General features: G+C 41.1%; 2 protein-coding genes across 2 annotated transcripts in view; one reads left to right on the top strand and one right to left on the bottom strand.

The window, feature by feature from the left end:
• The window catches only part of mfn2 (mitofusin 2), a 46,653-nt gene extending 43,983 nt beyond the window's left edge, over positions 1-2,670 (bottom strand). Inside the window, exon 1 of the mRNA XM_020609157.1 lies at positions 2,288-2,670. The gene's annotated coding sequence lies outside the window, so the exon portion shown is untranslated. The remainder of the gene's footprint in view (positions 1-2,287) is intronic.
• A 4,701-nt stretch (positions 2,671-7,371) lies between these two features.
• Positions 7,372-24,384, top strand: part of myt1a (myelin transcription factor 1a) — an 82,105-nt gene continuing 65,092 nt past the window's right edge. The window contains 5 exon segments of the mRNA XM_020609075.1: positions 7,372-7,605; positions 11,323-11,408; positions 11,492-11,546; positions 11,982-12,024; positions 12,157-12,222. Coding sequence (XP_020464731.1) covers positions 11,492-11,546; positions 11,982-12,024; positions 12,157-12,222 — 164 coding nt within the window. The 5' untranslated portion in view covers positions 7,372-7,605; positions 11,323-11,408.

Raw genomic sequence — 24,384 nt, 5'->3', positions numbered from 1 at the left:
CCAATCGAGAATTTGTGGAAAGAACTGAAAACTGCTGTTCACAAACGCTCTCCATCCAACCTCACTGAGCTCGAGCTGTTTTGCAAGGAGGCATGGGCAAAAATTTCAGTCTCTCGATGTGCAAAACTGATAGAGACATACCCCAAGTGACTTACAGCTGTAATCGCAGCAAAAGGTGGCGCTACAAAGTATTAACTTAAGGGGGCTGAATAATTTTGCATGCCCAATTTTTCAGTTTTTTATTTGTTAAAAACGTTTGAAATATCCAATAAATTTCGTTCCACTTCATGATTGTGTCCCACTTGTTGTTGATTCTTCACAAAAAATTACAGTTTTATATCTTTATGTTTGAAGCCTGAAATGTGGCAAAAGGTCGCAAAGTTCAAGGGGGCCGAATACTTTCGCAAGGCACTGTATGGAGAAGGCTAACTGAGCTCTGGCAGTACTGCACTGTAGGTCTACAATGTGTCATCAGAATGGTGTCATGGCCGACAGCAACAGAAGACATAGCTACTGTCAACAAATTACCGCTGTTCATCAGCTGCACAAACTAAAATGGCTAAAATTAACAGTTGTGTTATTTTGGTTGATCTCAACTTTATTGGACATGTCAATATAGACACCCACTCTAGGGTGTGAGCAGAAGTTGCAGAGGACAAGAAGGATTATTTCAGTGCAACAATCAGCCAGCAACAAAGACCGTATGAGCAGTTTATGTTCAACAGCTGTTGAACAAGCAGAACACAAGCTTGGAGAAATGTAAGATCCTCACCACTTTGCCCACGGTCCACTCACTGAATTCCCTGCTTAACTTCTAAACAAACAAGTGAATTTCTCAATCATTTTACGTCTAAACCAGTGTGTGTGTGTATGTGTGTACTTGCACAAAATGCTTGTAATGCTAATAGCTGTAGTGTGACGATGCTAACATTTAAACAATCACAGCTCTGGAAGGAATCTAAACATTTAAGTGTATTTATCTTTTTTTGAAAGTAGGACAAAATCCTGAAAATAGAAGACCAGAGCGAACAGTTTAGCAGTATGGTGGGTGCAAGGCACTTGATCATGTGGAGAGATTAGTGTCATTGGTCAAGTTTAACTGTTAAACACACTGGAATTATGCTCCAGTAGCACTTGCGTGACGCTTATGTCTCGATTCCATTCAATCCACACTGAAAATGAGAAGTGAGCTGCAAGTTCTGAGTATTTAAAGTCATCAGAACAGCTATCAGGACAGCAGTGGAACAAAGTCTATTCCAGGCGAATCAACAACACAAATGTACTGGACAAAAATTGTTTTCATGCAAGATCATCTGGTAGAAATTATGTTTTTATGTAGCCTATGAATTTAGATTTTATTGATTTTCCACAGCTCGTTACAGAGAAATAAACTGAAAGTGAAACTCAAGCATGAGCATAAACATTGAGCTCATCTTTGAACTTGTGTATATATGGAACCAAATTCCTTGTATTTTTGATAATACTTGGCAATAAAGTTAATGCGTATGAAAATATAGTAAGGTGCTTTTAACACATCGTTTGGAGTTGTTGAAGCAGGGTATCTTATTGTGAAGGACGGAAGTATGGTAACTTGTGTTTTTAGCACTGCTGTAACGCTAGACGTGATCGACACAGGCACAAATACCGTGAATATATTAATGAAAATTCAATAATACCCCACTAAATCAGTTACGTCTGGCGTTAACTGATTATACCAACTCACGGCTAAATCACTGGCATTAACGCTCCTTTGCCGACTATAGGTAAAACAAGTCAACAAAGTAAATGATTAATATGATATTCTGTTTGAAGAGTTATTACTTCTACTTTACACCATTACGTTAACTGAAAACATTTGGCTATACGATCATTATTAGTAGTTAAAAGTAATTTTTTAAAATAACATCAGCTAAAAAGTGTCTGAAGTAACGTTAGTACAGTGACATTAAATGATAGCAGAACAAGCTAGCCTCTGTGAAGATGGCATGTAGCTATGCTATCAAGCTGTATCACTTTAAACGCGTAACATTACATGTGTATCTAAAAGCTCATATTAGTGAAATGTCCATCAGGCTTTGTCCTTGTATTATTAGGTCATTTGGTGTAACATCCTGGCCGACCGGAATTACAACGCGTTGAGTGGAGCAAACCCTAGCTTCAGCTCTGTGATTCTCATGTGCAAACCCATGCCACATTAAAACCAATTATCCTTCAAATTACGTTTACTTCGATTAGCAGCTTCCTACTACAGTAGCCTGCAAAGTAACGTTTGGGCTTCGCGACTTACCGGGTCGTTCCTCATAAATACTCCTCTTGCATCCTGGCCCCAAGGCTTTTTAAATGTCTTAACGTTAAGAGCTAAATTGCGACTGAATACTAATATAACGTTAGCGCTAGCTAGGCTAGGCTAAATGAAGGGGTGTCACTAAAGTTTCAGGCGAGCGCAGGCACGGTAACAAGCGGTTTTCCTCCGTTTAATCAGCAGCGATGTAAGTAACACGGGTGGTGTAACTTTAGGTTTAACAGAAATCTCCGTGCAATAAATATATCCCAAAGTGATTTTCCGTCTTTACCAAATAGCATGTCCTCTACGCAGCACAATACACTTTTACTGATAGTTCCGCCTCTGTCTTCGATGTTGCATCACTGCCACCTACTGGCGCAAAGAGAGACTCATGAACTCGTGAAGCGTTTCTTCATGTACGGTACTTTTTGTGTCCCTGAAATACATAAAAACAAAAACACATTTCTAGATTTCAATTTTTGTCAAAATTCCATGCCACTAAGGCGAATATACAAGCATAAATAATACACCAGTCACTTTTATTATACAATAAATCTTTATGTAGGCTATGTTTTTTGCAATATTGCCTGTCCCTAAGACAAACTTTGGGCATTCAACCTTGTTTCATTTTGAGCTTAATGTAGAGGGGAAGGTAATGGGAGGATTACCTTTAGGGCCAGACAAGGAGGCAGACTTTATAAAAATGGCCAGAAGTGTACCTGGGTCTGTGTTCTTGGTTCAGAGCACATCTTGAGGGAGAGTGGCCTTTTGTTTTGCTACTGAGGATAACTTATGTTGTGGTGCTGATGCCATGGCAATATAATGCAAACGACTACACTGCAATAATCTCTAATAATGCACACCTACAAACTGTGTGATCTATGTTTTTTCCCCCTATATCTCAAACACATGCTGAAACATCCCACCAACTTCGAAGGGCTTCCTGAACTGGTAGCCTAAATGAAACTTCAGTCGTCATCAGTGATGTAACAAGCCTTGACACAAAGGTTTACTTTCTGCTGCCCTGAATACTCGACATATGCTTCAGAGCTTCAGTGTTCAACCTGACTTCACTAGTTGACGGTATAAAGCCAAATATTTGTATTCTTAGACTACTTGTGCTGTTTGAGGGACTAAAAACTTGGAGTAATTGCTTAGTCATATCAGCCAAGAACTAGGGTATGCTGAGTATTACAGCAATTCTTTTTAAATATTTAACTTTAGTCTTTTTGGAACAACATTAACTCACCACCCTTTTATAATATGTAGATTCCTGTTACTTGTATGTTTCTGATGGAAAAGGGAAAATGTGGTTTAGTTTTAATAATGTAGATGTTACTTATTTTATCTTGTAAATTTTTTCAAATGTTCATAATATTTCTGTGTATTTATTTTAATGTTTTTGTTTTATTTAGATGAACTATTAGAAAAGCCAATAACTGTTTTTCCAAGGCTTATCACTATAATTTATTTATCCATTTATCCAATTGTACAGGCCATCTTTCTTTGTCTTTGGTTATATTTGTGCTGCTTTGGGCTGTGGCTCTGAGGAGGCTCAGATAGCAGGGTAGCCATATTAAATGAATGCTTATTGTGTGGTTTGAGTCACTTTAGCATATTACATGTAGAGAACGTGGAAGTGGTGTCAACTAGTTGTTGTGCTCACAAGTCCAAAGTAAACACCCTGAAGAGATGCTTTATACTGAGGAATAGAAGAAACCTCCGACAGACCCCGGCTCTCGGTGGGTGCCCTTCTGCCTCGACTGGTTGGGTTGAGTGGATAGAGGAGAGAGAAAAGAAAAGAAAAGAAACAACACAACAACAAACAATCAAACACTGGGCAGGTTGACGTGGCCGGTGATTTATCATCAGAAATGTAGAGCTCCAGATCCAGGGCTACCTGCAGAAAGGAACGGGGAGAGAGAGAGGACACACTATGGGAGAGAGGAGACGCACAGTTATTGACATGTAAAAATGTATTTCAACATGAAATATAGACAAAATCTAGGCTCCAAAGTAAACATTCAGGAGACTACAATAAATATTTATATTATGTGTACTGTAATACCCCAGTTCTTATATTGGACAGATCTGAATAAGGAAGGAGTCCATCTTTCTTCATTTTAGTGCTGATTTATTTAAACCACAAGCAAAGTTACAAATCACAACCCGGGTGGCTCCTTCCTCCAGACATCCACAGGCAGGCTGCTGGAATTAAGAGCTCCCGGAAACACAAAGCCTAATACATTTATAAGTTTTGGGCTAACCCCTTACACAGAAAGATTACAAAACATCACGAGATGGAGACAGTCCGGCATCTCCATCTCTTGTCTTAGGCTCCACATGCTTCGAGCACTAGTCATAACAAAATGAATAATTTCGATGTGTGTGTGTTGTCACATGGTGCGTAACGAAAACATTCATTCAGACATAATATTCTAACACAGGATGAATACAGGAAAACAATTGGTGTCAAGGTACACTTTTCAGAATCAACATTCTATCTGTCAACCATGAAACAGAGCAGACTAGAGCAGACTTTAATTCTTACTAAATTACATTACTAATACATTTGTCTAACACATTAATGTCTAATTATAATTATCTGACTGATTTACTAATATCTAACAATACCTTAAATCTGCCTAATCCTATGCAATGTTAGGTCTTGTCTAAAATAGTGCTAAAACATGAGTAGGGAATTAAGCTTCTGATTTTTCCATTTTATGACTGTTTGCTAACAATTGTTTGCTTATGTTCTTCTTATTCAAAGTTAACCTTCCTTTACCTCCATGGAATGTTTATGTATGCCTTTTAATGTTCAAACTATCTGTTGCTTAAATTTTGTGTTTAAATGTGATTTATCACACATTCCAGTCACTTAAAGGTGCATATCACATATGTGAGCCATGGTGCAAGGTAGAAGTATGAACATTCCCACAGGGTGCAAGAAATTAACAAAGTTGGAACCCAACGTGTGTGTCTGCATCTCTTGTACACATGTTTACTGTGTTTAGTCTTAAATTTATCCATATGCTCACATCACTACAAGAAGTGTTTTGTTTTTCTTTATTGGTGCCTTTCTTTAGCTAGTGATTTTTGAATATTTTTCGTGCAGCCCGGCAGACAATCCCATCTGCAGTTTTCAACATGTGAGATTTGAACACCTTCCTGCCAAAGTTGTTAGACAAAGTAAAATTTCATAAACAAAGTCAAAAGTGAATTTTATTAAAGCCAAATTTTGTGTTAAACCCTAGACACACTATCAGAGCAATCCCTTGATGATCACTTTAAATTAGACAAGGTTTTTCCTCAAGACATCTTCAAAAGCCATGTACTGAAATGGACCCTGGTCTCCAGCCACCATCTGAACAGAACGCTCTGGACACAGACTGGGAAACCAACTCCTCATAAAAAGAGAGGCAGATCCTATTCTGAATACGAAGAACACCTTCTGAGCTCGCAGCCTTAAATGATGTTCTGGAACTTTGGACCTTCACAGACCTCTACCCTGGCATAAAAGGCTTCAGAAAGGCTGCTTTCTCTGACCTGCTAAAAGCTACATGACTTCATGGCTAAAGCTTGATGTCTCATAAAGCCACAGTTATTCCCAAATTAAAATCCATAATTTACAGAAATTGACAACTAAATTTCTCTTCAAATTCTTGACTAAATCCCAGAGTTTAGATCCAATTCTAGCGTGATTTCAGAAAATTTTAACTAATTTTTCCACCATTGATAATAATACGCCATTCCTTCATTCATCTATCAGCTAGTTGCTAATTACTGAAATGCACTTCAGCTGAGGTGCAGATCCCGCAGGATCGAGAGAGCAGAGGAGAGAAAGGTGGAAGAGAGGCAGGTCGCGCCAAGTGGACCTGACACTTTTATTACTCTAAAACTAATATACGGTACTGGTACTGGACTTAACCTCACCTAGGGCCTATGTCTTCCTCTCCTGCTGTCTCTGTACTGCTGCTGTCTTCCTGATCCTGAAACTATAATATGGCTGCAGTGAAGAGGAGGAATATGATAGTAACATTTATACTTTAAAATTGTCTCAATAACTTTATTGTTTTAGTGTTGTTAAGTGGTTTGATAAATTCCATTTGTTGTGAATTTAAAATAAAAGGATGCCCAACTAGCCCATTAGTTTAAAGTCACTGCTTTGCCAGTGATAATTCTAATGTTAAGCTAATGTAAACATTAAACTGCTCAGTGCTGCCATAAGGGGCACACTCAAGGTTGTTTTTTTGCACAGGGCTGAAGGGGACTCAAGAGACTAAGCATATTGTATTATTTGGGTTTACTGTTCTACTTTCTGGGTTTTATTACCATCATGAGTACATTTTGAAACCTCACCTCAAAACTTTGCATCTCCACCTGGCCCATCTCCTGTTTCTTTCATGGTAGCATCAGGGTTTGCAGATACACTTTCACACATTCATCACTAATCCATAGACATAGAAACTAAGTTAACATGACATTATCAGAGTGCTTTTTGACAGCTTGAACAAAATGTTAGCTAACCCAAACCTTCCTAGTATGTTACCCTACCCAAAAAACATTATACACAAGCTGTTTTCATAGCTATAAATAGCAATATTGCTGCCATCCTTTTAAAATGTTTTTTTTTTTGGACAACTGATGCCTGTTTTTATTGGCTGACCTGGCACACATGAACCTGAGTGGGGCTCTGTCATGAACAAGTTGTACTTTTTGATTGGTTGAGCCTTGAGGCTACTGTGGCTGGCTGATTAGTAACATGATTACTGATTAGTAAAATGACGAATACTTTATAAAGTAGACTAACAGTTGGTTCAGTTATGCCGCAATGACACATTAATAGCCTACTGATACTATTAGTAGCCTACTTCCTCTACCACTAGACTACTGTCCCTGCTGGCTTTAAAGATACTGGGCGTTTTACTTGACGAGTATGCTAGGTGAAATTCGCCTCCTCAATACCTCGTCCTGCATCTTCTTAGCAGCTCCTAAGATACTGATATCGTGCCCGCCTTCAGTAGCCCACAGACTGGGCCAGCGGCAGTGCAGCCCCTGCAGGCGGCCAGCTGCAGCTCTCCTGTGCTCCTACAGGAGGCAGTGCAGTGGGGCTTCTGTCCATGGTGCTGAAGACGCGCCTGGCCCTATCCGGGGCTGAACAGCTCACGGGTGCTGGCTTCAGTCTGACGCTGCTGTGACACCCATTCAGTCCTTTCTGCTGTGTTCTGGTGGTGTACTGTGGTTGTAGTCACTGTACTGTCTGCCCGCTCGGAGATGTGGGAGTGGAGGGGGAGGGAGGGCAGTAGTCTGTGTGTAAGGTAAGGCTTTATCTCTTGTCTCACAAACAAAGAGCATGAAACGCACTTATTTGTCGGTATTTTCTTGGGCCTTGGCCGCAATGGTACGTGGATTTCACACCGATCAGAGAGGATGGAATGAAGCCACTGATAAACTAGACCACCGAGGATGTCAGCAATTGAGCTCGGTCCGAAGGTGCAGATAGTCAGGATTTTAAACCGATTATTATCGTCGGTCTTTATTTCCGGCCTTTGCGATGGCGACCCGGTTTCCATACAGGCCCTTTTGTTATACACGTAAACCGCTGACAGTCGTTTACGGTGGCTTTTTGCATGTTTTGTTTTATCAGTGTGTCAGTGTAGCAGAGGAGAAAGGCCTCGTAGTGTTTAGCAGCCCGACCTACATCTTTGCTGTCACCACCACATTACGTCGTTATGTTGTAGCCTACTTGATGCTTGCGTTTTGCTTTTTGTGCTCTACCTGGTTACATGTAAGCTAGTAGGCTAGCAGTCAATAAAGTGATGTCATGCTGAGTCTTATTCATGCTATGGCCACCGAGCAGTCATAAAATCGCTTTAGATCTTTGCTGGCCCGTAACCCTCTTAGAAGATTCCTAATGTATCAACCTGTATCTGCTGTAAGACTTTTAGCATTCCTCCAAAAGCAGAATCTCCAAAGGAAGTGGGCCATATCTAGGTTATAATAGGCTAAATAGGCTATCCTTTTTGTAATTATGTTTCATTTGTGAATATCTTTATTTGGACAAAATGACTATAAGACTTGTGTTACAAGACTATAAGAAACCTACATTTTATTTTATTATCTTTGTGTTTTGTTTGGCCACTAATGACAGTTTTGTTTCAGTGTGAAAGACTGGCTGTTCCCTTTCATAAAATAAGAATATGCTTCAGTTTAATTTTGCAACAGTTTTGTCAGAAATGTTTTAAATGGTTCTTTGAGATAAGATAATTAAAGGAAATAAAAGTACAGTTGGTCATATCCTTCACTTTTGAAATTCCTAAAAAACAAAAAACAAAACAAAAATTAATAACACATATTGTGTTCCCTGGACAATGATAATCTTTCTTGTCAACTATTTAAATATATTGAAAGCCCATTTAATTTTACTATATGAAAGTCAGAATATGTGTTACAAAATATTTACATTGCAAGACAGCCTCTATTTTTTCTAGTTTTTTTATTTATTTTTTTAAGGCTAAATTAAAAGTCAAATATAAAAAAAATTGCATCTGAAAATATTGGAATGAGTTTGGAGAATACTGACAGTGTTTTAATTACAGCATTTAAAACGGTTTCATTTACCTGCCAAATTCCCAGAAAATAGTCACACAACACACCCTGTGCCTTTAGTGAAGCCTACATCCTCATTACATTGGAACTACATGATGCTGACCCAGACACAAACCAGAAACATTTTTTTTTAAATAGTTGCACCATTCCATTATATGCATTTCTGATACACTACCTGAAAATATACTTGGCGTCTTTGGAAATATTTTCCTTTAGAGAAGCAGTATTTTCATATATAATTAGCAGGTTTGGATCTTTCTAGCTTCTTCGCCAACAAAACAGTAGGTCTATTGGGCTTAAAAGAGTACTTCCATAAAGCTCACAAGAGACAGGTTAAAACATGAATGGTCAAATGGAAACAGAAGAGACAAAGACAGCTTGACTTGTAGTCCCTAGCAAGAGTAAGAAAGTCACTTTCAGCTTTTCCTGTTATAGGGGTCGCCACAGCAAATCGTCACACTGACGACTCGCATGTTGACATTTGGCACGTGTTTTACGCCGGATGCCCTTCCTGATGCGACCCTGACTTGAACCCGGGCTGCAGCGGTGAGAGCGTTGCGCCTTAACCACTAGCCTAAGAGGCAAAATCCAAAAATGCTGGATCCAACACAATCTGCTTTATTGGCCAGGTGTGTCGGACACACAAGGAATTTGACTCTGGTACATCGGCTCTCAATGTGCATGTACATATCCTCATGCAAGGAGCAAGTAGACAGTAAAACAACATAAGGATGTGTAATATAACAAAATAAGCAGTATTAACAAGCAACAAACAGTGCAAACAATGCAAAATAAGCAGTATAAACAGGCAGTAAAAAATTTAGACAGACAAGGGAATGCTCATTGTGAAATGAGATAAATTGGAATAAAAATAGAGATCTGTACGGATCTGTATAATCTGTACAATGTATATTTACAGGTATTGCACTGAGGGTTATTGTCCAGTCATACTGTCGTGGGTCAAGTGTTCATCAGAGTGATGGCCTGGGGGAGGAAACTGTCTCTGTGCCTGGTTGTCTTGGTGCACAGTGACCTGTAACACCATCCAAAGGGGAGGAGTTCAAACAGATTGTGTCCAGGGTGTGAGGGGTCTGCAGTGATCCTCTCCACCCTCTTTTTGACCCGTGAGGTATACAGGTCCTCCATGGAGGGCAGGCTTGCACCAATGACCTTTTCTGCAGTCCTGACTGTCCACTGAAGTCTGTACTTGTTCTGCATGGTTGCTGAGCCAAACCAGACAGTGATGGAGGTGCAGAGAATGGACTCGATGATTCCTCTGGAGAACTGTATCAGCAGCTCCTGGGGCAGGTCGAACTGGGGCACGACGAAGCTGCTTGAGTCTTGCTGTGAACCAGGGCTTGTTGTTGTTGTATGTACAGAAGGACTTGTTGGGCACACACACATCCTCACAAAAGCTGATAGAAGATGTCACAGTGTCAGTGAGTTCGTCCAGGTCTGTAGCTGCAGTCTCAAATAATAGGTGGATAGATGGGAGTGAAGTCTGGGTCCCTCTCTGGCATAGCCTCACTACCCACACGCTTGCCACGGCGGCGTTTCTTCCAGATCCCATAGATTGCAGCTGCACCTCCGATCAGAATGTCCATACAGCACTCTTCGTTCACAAAAATCGGAGAAGGGTAGTTCAGTGTGAGTTGTCCGATATTTAACAGCTCTTCTCTGGTAAAAGTAATCCGGGATGGGTGGCAAAAGACTGAGAAAACGAAGAAAAACAACAAACACAAGAGAGCACAATTAACCAAGGCCGCCATCGCTATCAGTGCCATCTCTACATTTTAGACTTTAGACCATAAGAACAGCTTGAACATTAGCCTAAATGGGCCCATCTTTTACTGCTATGTCTCAGAGTAGAACCTCTTGTGCACATGACACATGAGAAGTCTCTCAATGTTCTTAACCAAATGGTGGTTAGGGTCAGAGAAGCCATGGTAAAATAAAAATAAAAAATCATTCCCTTGCTTTTATGGGCCTGAATTATTTGTAGTTACAGTAGTTAACTACAAAAAGGCAAAAATGTAATTTAACTACTTCAGTCACTACACAACTATGAATGTAGTTGGACTACCAGCAAGTTACTGTAAAATGTAACTAAACTAATGGTTTAAATACATGTAGTTTGCTGCTCCCTAACACAGCCCATAGTGAGGTAACCGATAACAGAATGACCTGATCTGGGTTATTTTCTCAGACTTGATAAATGTTCTTCAGAGCCAGATAAGCTATTATAACTTATAACTTTTTTCAGAGACTGAGTAAATCAAACCATGTTGTGTAAACTGACCATTACGTGTGAATGCCCTCAACACATTTTTATAACTATTAAATTACATAAACTAACTGTAAAATAAACATTTTCCATCACTAGCTTACAGTAAAGTGCTTTGTTTTGTGTGTTTTGTATCCAACAGAAAAATGACTTCAAAAGTCAGACACTGAGCCAGCAGTGGACTAGAGAAGAGCCACTTAACTACAGAGGACGAGCCTCAGCATAAAAGTATCCATCTGTCTATCTATCTATCTATCTATCTATCTCCAGTGCTGTACCTCATTACTTGCTCATGTCCGTCTGTTATTCAGATGAGCCAAGACATTACAGAGACACGAACACGAACCCGGTCCAAAAGCATCCAGGGTAAGTATAGAACCCCCTGCCCCAACTTCCACCTAACCTCCCATACACACACACAGTTTGGAAGCGAAGTGATACTGATGTAACATTTCATACTGCATATTCATGTAATCCAAACTACAGTATATTAACCATCTAGGCTGGACAAAAATTAGCTGTGGGCCCCACGGACATCCAGTGTGTAAACTACATTTGGTGCCTTGCTAAGAAATTCAGAACCACCTGGGTAGAATACTACCTTGCCTGAAGTTATCTGTGTTACCATCCAGTCATGCCTAAGCTTTTGTACACACCTCATGGAGATGTAAATACAGAATCAATGTCCTTATCTAAGGGTGACTTTCTAAATGTGCAGTGACCAAATAATTTTCCTCACTTTTTGCTCTCGTATGACTTTTATTTCTGCATCCAACAATTCAACTGTTGCTTTCCTCTCAGTGTCAGCAGACCTTGTGGGACAAGAGATGAAGCAGGAATTGAGGTAAGTAATTTCAGTGAAATGCATAATGATTATACTTTTACTTAATGATAGACTTCAAAAGAAGTCTATCATTAAGTATAAATCATATATTGTGTGTATGAAGTGTGTATTTGTCATGTTGTATGTCTGTAGCAGCTGCCCTACCCCTGGATGTGACGGCAAAGGCCATGTTAGTGGAAGATACTCACGGCATAGAAGGTAGGCTGTATTTCATCAAACGTCCTGTGCAACATCTAGATAGTATAAACACAAACCAAAGGCTTCATGCTGTGTCATTTATATAAAGCACACACTCAACAATAAGACAAAAAAATACAGTTGATAATACAAATATGCAAATGAATTACAGGTTAGATGTAGGTATTTGTTAAAATTTTTATAAAATGTGTTTATAATCATATGTGATAGTTGAAAGGGTCTTCCCCAGACTGTTACAGCAAAGTTGGAGACACAAATGTAAAAAAAAAAATAATTAAAAACTGTATGATTATTTATTCAGCATTATGTTTTCCAGACAGAGGGTGTCTGCATACACTGTAAAGCCTTTTATGCCTACAAATATAAAAACTTCCCTTCAGTGGATTAAGGGGATTACCCCAAATTACCCCAGTCACAAACTTAAAGTACACACTAATATGTAAACAGATGTGTCCACATGGCAATGATGCACATTGATAATTTTATATATTAAAGAACAATTGGTAAACTCTTGTCATCAAAACAGTGTTCATGTATTTACAGTATATCCTCACATGGCGTAAAATAAAACTATGCCTATATCTACACTGTAATTTCTGAGTGTTTAATTAGTTTACACTAATTAGTTTACTTAGTTTTTCTTCCTGCTCTTTGTTCGATGAATGTAACACAAACATTATTAATAGGGATGTAACAATATTTGTAATTTTGCAGTATTGTGATAGAAAAATGTCTTGATACTATGGTGAGACTGTTATAGCATCTAACAGGATATTATATATATTATTTTGCTAGTATAACTCTAGTCAGGTCATGGAATTTGACGCTGACATATTGGATTCTCTATCATCAACTTTTGCTGTTGTGTGGCAGCATTTCAGTTTCAAGTTCAAGAAATGACACAAGCAGAAAATAAACTAACACATGCAAAACAATATGCAAATACTGCTGGACAAAGGTGTTATAAATTGCCTTTAGGCAATATGAAATTTAAAATGAAAAATTTGATACCCATTTTCACAATTTCTCAAAACAGTTTATACAAACAGCACCACACAATGGATTACCTGCAAAAGCATGTACCTTGCTCAAAATCCTTAGTTTATCTCTCAGAAGTAAATATTATGTCAATGAACATGTCAGTGCATTAGAATGAGAAGTCCTTGTCATCATTTATGAACATGGCAGTCAGAATGCTTAATATAACTGTGTTCTGGAAGTACAGTGCCTTGCGAAAATATTCGGCCCCCTTGAACTTTGCGACCTTTTGCCACATTTCAGGCTTCAAACATAAAGATATAAAACTGTAATTTTTTTGTGAAGAATCAACAACAAGTGGGACACAATCATGAAGTGGAACGAAATTTATTGGATATTTCAAACTTTTTTAACAAATAAAAAACTGAATAATTGGGCGTGCAAAATTATTCAGCCCCTTTACTTTCAGTGCAGCAAACTCTCTCCAGAAGTTCAGTGAGGATCTCTGAATGATCCAATGTTGACCTAAATGACTAATGATGATAAATAGAATCCACCTGTGTGTAATCAAGTCTCCGTATAAATGCACCTGCACTGTGATAGTCTCAGAGGTCTGTTTAAAGCGCAGAGAGCATCATGAAGAACAAGGAACACACCAGGCAGGTCCGAGATACTGTTGTGGAGAAGTTTAAAGCCGGATTTGGATACAAAAAGATTTCCCAAGCTTTAAACATCCCAAGGAGCACTGTGCAAGTGATAATATTGAAATGGAAGGAGTATCAGACCACTGCAAATCTACCAAGACCTGGCCGTCCCTCTAAACTTTCAGCTCATACAAGGAGAAGACTGATCAGAGATGCAGCCAAGAGGCCCATGATCACTCTGGATGAACTGCAGAGATCTACAGCTGAGGTGGGAGACTCTGTCCATAGGACAACAATCAGTCGTATACTGCACAAATCTGGCCTTTATGGAAGAGTGGCAAGAAGAAAGCCATTTCTTAAAGATATCCATAAAAAGTGTCGTTTAAAGTTTGCCACAAGCCACCTGGGAGACACACCAAACATGTGGAAGAAGGTGCTCTGGTCAGATGAAACCAAAATCGAACTTTTTGGCAACAATGCAAAACGTTATGTTTGGCGTAAAAGCAACACAGCTCATCACCCTGAACACACCATCCCCATTGTCAAACATGGTGGTGGCAGCATCATGTTTTGGGCCTGCTTTTCTTCAGCAGGGACAGGGAAGATGGTTAAAATTGATGGGAAGATGGATGGAGCCAAATACAGGACCATTCTGGAAGGAAACCTGATGGAGTCTGCAAAAGACCTGAGACTGGGACGGAGATTTGTCTTCCAACAAGACAATGATCCAAAACATAAAGCAAAATCTACAATGGAATGGTTCACAAATAAACATATCCAGGTGTTAGAATGGCCAAGTCAAAGTCCAGACCTGAATCCAATCGAGAATCTGTGGAAAGAACTGAAAACTGCTGTTCACAAATGCTCTCCATCCAACCTCACTGAGCTCGAGCTGTTTTGCAAGGAGGCATGGGCAAAAATTTCAGTCTCTCGATGTGCAAAACTGATAGAGACATACCCCAAGCGATTTACAGCTGTAATCGCAGCAAAAGGTGGCGCTACAACGTATTAACTTAAGGGGGTTGAATAATTTTGCACGCCCAATTTTTCAGTTTTTTATTTGTTAAAAAAGTTTGACATATCCAATAAATTTCGTTCCACTTCATGATTGTGTCCCACTTGTTGTTGATTCTTCGCAAAAAATTACAGTTTTATATCTTTATGTTTGAAGCCTGAAATGTGGCAAAAGGTCGCAAAGTTCAAGGGGGCCGAATACTTTCGCAAGGCACTGTATTTTCATATGTAACCTATGGTTCAGGTTGGGTGAGAACTGGACTCCCACTGACCTGGGGAAACAAGGCTACACTTGTTTTGTATGGCATGTATCAGTTTCAATAGTACCAAGTTTCACATTACTCTGTGTGGAAGACTGAAAAAGACTAGATAGACTCACATTTAAATTTTTACTGCTTTTACTGTGATACACAAAAATAGGTGGTTTACAGCACTGCATAACACAAAGGAAAAGACACAACATTAAGAATATAAACACAGGAAAAACCCACTAGACAGAACAGGTGTTCTCCCAACATTAGGCTGCCTTCAACTAGCCTTGGCTATTGTAAGGACATGACTGACAATATGGTCCACAGGTGTGGTCCTTATTTCATTGGGAACATGTTTATGTTCTTGGCTTTTTCTCTCTCTGTCTGTTTTGCCTCCCTACCTGTCCACCATGCACAGAGTTAACGCTGTGCATTTTCTTGTTTTTCCATTGTCAGAAATTGAAGCACTGTGTTGTGCTACTGTATGTCTATACATGCTTGCCAATTGAAGGTTCATGAGTTGCAGCTGTAGAGAACTGGTTGATCTAATTCAGGCACATTTGTAAAAATAAATAAATAAATAAATAAATAAATAAATAAAACACCTGACAGATACTAAATACAACTAGTTCACCTATTTTGCATGTAATGACATCTGCAAAAAACTAATGACTAGTTGTTTAGGGAGGTCAGACTATTCAACAGAGAACCATAAAATATATTTTGATCAACATGAGCTAAGCAACTGATAATGTAGAAACCAACAGACAATTGCACATAGTCATTTGCATGAATATGCCAAAGAATTAGCAGTTTGTTAAAAACAATATTTATATGATGTGCACAAATAACCTAATGTCTTGGAAGTTGAACAAATAGTTTTGAGAATTTAATTTCTGATCCAAGAATTATTTTGAAAGGAACTCCCCATCATCTCTGCCTATGCCTCAAATTTACTACTGCCTGATTAGTGACTCATTTGCTGCATTTGTGCCTTGTTACATGCAGCCTACTTTAATGGCCCAGTTGTTGCAGTGAGTCACCAGATCATCTCTCTCTTCTGTGAGGACCCTCCAGCCATTTTCCTGAGCCTTTACCCAAGTCTGTCTGTTCCAAAGCTGGTTCCTTCCTCTAACTCCGCTCCTGCCTTGCCCTTCAATTTGTACACCTGCCCTCCTTTTTATGTAGTTTGTATGTGTGTGTGTGTGTGTGTGTGTAGCCCTGCTGCCTATTTTTCCCTGGTTCTGTGCCTTTTGTGTTTTCTGTCACAGCAGTTTTCTTTGGTTCTATTTGTCTGAGCTCAGACTTTTTGCTTATGCACTCACTGCAGTGTTTTGCTGTTTTGTCAGTGGTTTTTTCCTCCAGCTATATGGTAAGTGGTAAATGGTCTTATACTTGTATAGCGCTTTTCTACACTTTACAGCACACTCAAAGCGCTTTCACACTACTTGGCCATTCACCCATTCGCACTCTCACACATTCACACACCGGTGAACACCCGGAGCAACTCGGGGTTAAGTGTCTTGCTCAAGCATACTTCGACATGTTGACTGGACAAGCTGGGAATCAAATTGCTAATCCTCCGGTTAGAAAACGACCCGCTCTACCTCCTGAGCTGTCCCCCGAGTATATGAATTAATTTTTTTCTTTCCTTGGTTTTATCCTTTGAGTTGTTTTGTCACCTGACAGTGTATTTTCACCATGTCTCCATCTGCTTTCATAAGTGGCTCTCACCAATCAGTACTCCCCTCCGTCATTGCCTGGATCCACTGGTTCTCCCAGGATGCTGTTTGATGGTCCACCATAGTGGCCACTGACAACACCTTACCTGCCACTCCATTGTTGTTTTCAGTCTCCTCTTGCGCTCACTCAGTATAATCTCTGAGTCACTGGCATCTGCAATCATCATTAGCAGGCACAGGCTTCTTCTTTGTTGAAAAAATGGCGGTACTCTCAGGCTGTGCATCAACTACTGAGGCCTGAACAACATCACGGTTGAGAACTGGTATCCCCTACCTCTGATGACCACAGCCTTTGAGACACTGTAGTGAGCCACTGTCTTCATCAAGCTCAACCTGCATAATGCTTACCACCTGGTGCACATCAAGGAAGGCAATAAATGGTAGACAGCTTTCAGTACCCCTTCAGGCCATTATGTGTACTTTGTGATGCCCTTCAGGCTCACCAATACCCTAGCTGTCTTACAAAACTTGGTGAATGATGTACTACAGGACATGCTCAGTAGGCTTGTATTCATGTACCTGGATGACATCCTCATCTTTTCCACCTCCCCAGAGGATCACAACAGGCATGTGCAGACAGTGCTGCAGAAGTTACTGGAGAACAGACTTTTCATTACACCTGAAAAGTGTGAGTTTAATACCCCCCTTTGTTTCATTGTGGGAGCAGGGCGCATTGAGATGGACCCTGTCAAAGTGGCAGCCTCAGCAACTGGCCCACTCCAGAGAATATTAGACACAGCAGTTCTTGGGTTTTGCCCATTTTTACCATCGGTAAACACAGGAGGGCCAACCCCAGTGGACCAGAGTCAGCAGTCCACCATAAAGGCTTTATTCTATTATAAAGCCTTGTCTGGTTCTTTCAAACCAGGAACTCAGAGGGACGACTCAGACCATTGAGTATATAAAAAATATAACCATGCTGGTTTATTCAAAGAGTCACAGGCAAGAATCAACACTTCAAGTCCAGAGATCTTCCAACCCCCAGGCTGCCCGAGCAGCCCGGAAGCAGCAAGACCCCGAACTAAGCATTGCTATACAATATTAATTCTTTCTGGGCTGTCGAACCGTGACGTCACCTGATATGCCAGCTTGGCAGCTGAGCAGAGCAGTAGACAAAACATGAAGAAAATAATGTGTGTGGCTGTTGTTTTCGTGGTGTGTATCTAAAACAATTTGACATAACATTACACATTAAGACAAATATTATGGTTACTTTTACCGTCATAATAACATTTGTCCCTGACTGCAGCCTTTCTCTGCTTTAACTAACCTTGCATTTAACAGCCTGAGGAAGACATCCTGGCTACACTAACATCTTCTAATACAACAGATCTCTAATCAATATCTATCTAACTAAGAAATTACCTAACAACCACCACCTGAAGGACAAAGGGCACTGTTTTGACGGCAGTGAAGTCCAGATCATCTCTAGAGAACATCGCTGGCTTGAGAGAGGAGTCAAAGAAGCAATTTTTGTCCAAATAGAACACCCCTCTCTAAATAGGGGCAGTGGAATCAGACTCATCCATCTACACCTCTGTTTTGAAATTTCTGCCCAAACATTTCCACCTTAATTCACACCAGGACAAAGGTGTCGGTCCACATATTAGAGTTCAAAGACAGGTAATGACTCTCATCGATACCAGACCCTAATGACAGTCGTTAGAGGACAATGTTGACCACACTGTTGGCCAGCTAAGGACTGAAACTCCAACCACTCAGTCGCTGGAGGACATTGTTGGCCATCAAAGGACTGAAACACCACCCAGTGGGATAAATACCTCCTGCTCACCACCAGTCAGGCAGAACTGATGAAGCCTCTTGGATGAGAGCTGAAACGTCATCTACCCAAAACTATGTCCAGATGCCTTCTTATAAGTTTTTCCAGTAAAACCTTGATTATTTTCAGCCAGTCAGCCAAGGACAATGAGCCTGAGTTTATCCTACTCCTTTCTGCCCATCTCTGTGCCACTCACTTTGAACTTGAGAGGGCGATCCCAGCTGTGCTGGATGAATCATCGGGTTCTGCCTCCTGTCCGCCTAACCAACTGTTCATCCCTGAATGGTTCAGGTCTCAGGTTCTCCTGTTGTGTCATTCCTCTTGCCTGGCCTGTCACCCTGGCATCACTTGGACCAGACTCCTGCTCCACAAGAGGTTTTGGTGGCTGTCCTTAACAAAAGATGTCCAGGAGTTCATTACAGCTTGTTCTGTGTACGCCCAAGCCAAACCATCCAATAAGTGTCTCTCTCTGGTTTCTTACGCTCCCTTCCAATTCTGAGACACCCTTGGTCCTACATCACTGTGGATTTTGTTATGGGCCTTCCCCCTCTGAGGAGAAGACTTGCATCATGACAGTCATCAATAGATTCACTAAGATGACTCACTTGGTTCCACTGCTTAAAATACCTACCTCCAAGAACTGTTCATCCAACACATTTTTTGACTACATGGGTTCCCATGGGACATTGTCTCAGGTTGAGACCCACAGTTCATATTCTGGGCAGAATTCTGCCACCATTTGGGTATCTCTGTCAGTCTCTCCTCAGGGTTCCATCCACAGACAAATGGTCAAATTGAAAGGATCAATCAAGATCTTGAAGTAGGTCTGCGGTGCCCATGTTCTAATGACTCTTCATCCTGTACAAAAATCTCATCTGGGTCAAGCTTGCGCATAATTTCTAAGATATCACAGTGTCAGTGAGTTCATCCAGGTCTGTAGCTGCAGTCTCAAATACACTCCAGTCTGTGCAGTCAAAGCAGGCCTGTAGCTCTGACTTAGCCTGCTCAGTCGAGCTCTTCACTGTTTTGACTACAGGCTTCGCAGCTTTAAGTTTCTGCCTGTAGGTTGGAATAAGATGGACCATACAGTGATCAGAGAGTCCGAGGGCTGCGCGGGGGACAGAGCGATAGATGTCTTTTATTGTTGTGTAGCAGTGGTCCAGTGTGATTTTGTCCCTGGTGGGACAGGTAACGTGCTGTCTGTATTTGGGCAGTTCGTGGGTGAGATTTGCTCTGTTAAAGTCCCCTAGAACAATGAGTGGAGAGTCAGGATGTTCTCGCTCCAGGCTAGTTATCAGTTCTGCTAGGAGTCATAGTGCGCTAGCATTAGCCTGTGGTGTTATGTACAATTCCATTAGCATGAAACGTTTGAATTCACGGGGAGAGTAAAAGGGTTTGCAATTGATAACAGTTGGTGGCACATAATGGTGGCATATAGATGCACTGAGAGAGGGGAGAGGAGCTTAGAGCATCATGGAAGAACACCAGCAGTCTAGACCTATAGCAGCATAACTAAGGGAAGGCTCAGGCTCACCTGAGTTAGTCCTAAGTATAAGCTTTATCAAAAAAAAGGAAAGTCTTAAGTCTAATCAAGTGGAAAGGGTGTCTGCCTCCCGAACTGAGACTGGGAGCTGGTTCCACAGTAGCCAAAGGCTCTGCCTCCCATTCTACTTTTGGAGACTCTAGGAACCACAAGTAGACCTGCACTCTGAGAGCCAAGTGCTCTGTTGGGATGATAAGGCTCTATGAGGTCTATGAGATACTAAGTCCCGCCCCCGATGAGTCATTTTGATAGCTGTGCAGCTGTCCAATGCCCACACTGTTTTCTGGAAAGTATTATTTTATAGTTATTATATGTCATAAAAACACACCTGGCAACAATAAAACTAGGGTTTCTCATGGAAACAAGTTAACCATCATCATCAAAGGATTATATTTGGCTCTTGTTGGCATCAGATCATACCTTGTGGGGGCGGCTGTGGCTCAGGAGGTAGAGCGGGTCGTTTCCCGGCTTGTCCTGTCAATATGTCGAAGTGTCCTTGAGCAAGACACTGCGGTGTGTGAGCATTTGGGAGTGCGAATGGGTGAATGGCCAAATAGTGTGAAAGCACTTTGAGTGTGCTGTAAAGCATAGAAAGGCGCTATACAAGTATAAGACCATTTTCCTCCATGGATAGCGTTCAGCATCCTCACAGCCCGATGGTTTTTAAATCAGGTGGAGTGGGCCTGAAGACTCCAATACCTTCTCCCTGAAGGCAGGGGTGTGAAGAGGGAGGTGTCATCCACAATGCTGATGGTTCTGTGGGTGAGGCGGGTGTTGAAAATGTCCGTAAGGGAAGGCAGAGGGGTGCCGATGATCTTGCTGGCTGTATTCACAATGCATTGAGTCCTTTTGTAGGAGGCAGTACAGCCTCCGTACTACACAGTGATGCAGCCAGTGATAACACTCTCAATGGTGCCCCAGGAGAAAGAACACATGATGTGGGGGGCGGAACACTAGCTCTCCTCAGTTTGCGGAGGAAGTAGAGGTGTGATTGAGCCTTCTTGGTCAATGATTTGGTGTTGTTGGTCCAGGAGAGGTCCTCAGAGATGTGCATCCCCAGGAACTTGGTGCTGCTCACTACAGCACCGTCAATGGTCAGTGTGGAATGCTATAGAGGTTTTCTCCTGAAGTCCACAACAATGTCTTTAGTATTTAGAGGTTGTTGTCCTTACGCCACTGGACCAGTTGGCACACCTCACTCCTGTAGTTGGCCTCATCATTGCTGGTAATGAGACCAACTACAGTCGTGTCATCCGCAAACTTGACAATGTGGTTGGTACTGTAGGTTGACACACAGTCAGCAGTGTGAAGAGCAATAGACTGAGCACACATCCCTGCGGAGCCCCTGTGCTTAGCGTGATGGTCCTGGAGATGTTGCTGCCAACTCGCACATTTTGTGGCCTCCCTGTTAGAAAGTCCAGCACCCAGTTGCAGAAAGAGGTTTTGAGTCCCAAGTGTTGGAATTGGAATTGGAATTATTGTGGCAGCCTTGAGACACATGGGAGCAACCGCTTGGTTCAGGAAGATGCTAAAGATGTCCATGAGGACATCCTTGAGCTCAGCACAGTCCTTTAAAACACAACCAGGTATGTTATCCGGTTCAGCTGCCTTGCATGGGTCTTCTTCACACTGGCTGTGGACAGACACACAGGGTCGATAATAAGGGATGGTATTGTGGGTCTGTGTGCGCTAGCTGCTAGTCTAGCCTGGATGCCTCCATGTTTGCCCCACATCTGCTTTCGCTCACACCACTTCCGATGCCTCCTCTCAGTAGCCGGCATGTCCGGTGATGTAGGAATTCGGTGATGAAGCCCCAGGCCTCGAAGTTCCTCTGCGACTTCCTGTTCCAAGTTGAAATGTTTCGACTTATACCCTATATCCATAAGGCAGTGACGACTGTATCTTGAGCGCAATGTAGACATTGAACTACGCGCACCAGAACATAAACAAAACAAATTCGAACATACTCTAGAACACACATTTTTAGGCACACAACTCAGAGAGAACGGGGTCGCTGCGTTCGTTTGCGCCGCCATCTTGGAGAAAAATAAATGCAGGTTATTGTTTTTCTCACATTTAAATATTTCGCTTGTGTTTTGTTTCAATGAAGTTTATAACCTATAGTTTAGTTAGATGTAAGGAATAATTCTGTCAGGTTTGCCTGGTTGCACCTGCCTTTCTCACTCTTTCTCTTTTTCAGCCCCTGATCACACCACCTAGCACACCTGCTCCACATCCCCTGATTATCACCAGCTGCACTTCATTAGTTCTATCCCTACTTATACTCCGCTCACCTATCACTCCCTTGCCAGTTTATTCTGGTTCTCAGGCCCGTTCAGTTGTCGTTTTCTTGTGTTTTTACCATTTGTCTCTCACCCTTAGTTCTCCTAGCTCCTACCAGTACAATCTTCCTCTCTTCATTGCCATATTCTCCTTCTGCTGTTTTCCTCCTCCACAAACATCTCCTCCGGACCCTGGACCTACTCTGCCCTTCCAGTCTCCACCATTTCAGGTCGATGCACAGTCTCCTTAAACTCATCTGTACAAACTCCTGCCGTCTTTCTCCATAGCCACCACCATCTTTCCGTCGACCAGCTCAGGAGTGACCCCAGCGTCTGCAGCCCAGCCTTCTCCCATCCATCTCACCACAAACTGGTTTCTCTGCTGCTGATCCACACCCGGTTACTCTCATCATTCTACACTTGCCTGTTAACATCTGGACTTTTTTCTCACTTCACTGTAAATAAATTTAGCACTGCTTACACCGAAGTCAGCTACCTGGGTCCGCTTCTCTTTACTTGCTCTCCTTCGTGTCCGAGCGGACATAATAAATTCTTTTCAACTTAGGTGAAGCTCTTGCTTCACATCCAGCACTGTTTCCATGTCTGCCCCAACCCCACCATGTCTCGACCCTGTAGTGACTTAAATCTAAGATCTGCTAGCGTTTATTCTCTAAATACACTGAACAAAATTATAAATGCAACACTTTTGTGTTTGCCTCCATTTTTCATTAGTTGAACTCAAAGATCTACAACTTTTTCTATGTACACAAAAGGCCTATTTCTCCCAAATATTGTTCACAAATCTGTCAAAATCTGTGTTAATGAGCACTTCTCCTTTGCCGAGATAATCCACCCACCTCACTGGTGTGGCATATCAAGATGTTGATTAGACAGCATGATTATTGCACAGGTGTGCCTTAGGCTGGACACGTTTGCCGATTTGTTTTATTTAATATCATCACACTTAGTGAAATACTGCTGCTTTTAACACCTATACGATAACTTTGTGATTCTCTGATTGTCTATACATAGGTATCATCAGCCGTTGAGTTTGGCATTTGCTTTATTTTACATAATATCGATGTGTTCATTTGATGTAATCTCACTTAGAAGCAGCTAGAGCATATATCAAACAGTAACAGATCTTTTTTTTACTGAAACGTACGTTTGTCAGTGTTGAGGGTGCCTATGTATAAACTGAACGAGTGATGGAGTGGAAACACAGAGAAAAAGAGACATTCAATTGTGCATGTGTTACCCTGGCACGAGAGAGTCTATTTCAATGCACCAACTCATATTCCCATATGTAAATGAGTATTTCTACTCAAGTAAATATTGTATATCTGTCTGTCCTGATGTTATTCTCCAAACGACCGCCAGGGATGTGCATCTGATTTTAAATAATCATATACCGTGCTATGGGTCTGTTAAATGAATAAACAGATTAATTAATCTTAAACCACCAGGTCATCCCGGCCTTTAAGTTTTTAAGACATGCTTGAAGTTTGACCTAATGATCTGATTCATCTGGGTTCACAAATAAATATAACTGAGTATCATCTGTGTAGCAATGGAAATTTAGGATGCGTGACCTGATAATACTGTCTAAAGGGAGCATGTACAAAGTGAAGAGAATTTGACCTAGGTCAGAGCTCCGTGGAATGCCATGACTAACTTTAGTCTGCATAGAAGATTCATCATTAACATGAGCAAACTGGAGTGCAGTTACTTTAATCCAAATAACAAGTTCAAGTCTCTATCATAAGATTATGTGCTCAATGGTGTCAAAAGCAGCACTGAGATCTAAGAGGACAAGTAGAAGAAATGACTACAACGTGAATATTAATACATAATATTAAACAACTCGTTAGATTAGGGCAAACCAACTATAAATGGTTGATTATGGTTCTATCAAACTATTAAAACAG

This window comes from Monopterus albus, unplaced genomic scaffold, assembly GCF_001952655.1.
Source record: "Monopterus albus unplaced genomic scaffold, M_albus_1.0 scaffold98.1, whole genome shotgun sequence".
NCBI lineage: Eukaryota > Metazoa > Chordata > Actinopteri > Synbranchiformes > Synbranchidae > Monopterus > Monopterus albus.
Note: the sequence above shows the minus strand (reverse complement) of the source record. Positions and strands in the feature narration are given on the sequence as shown.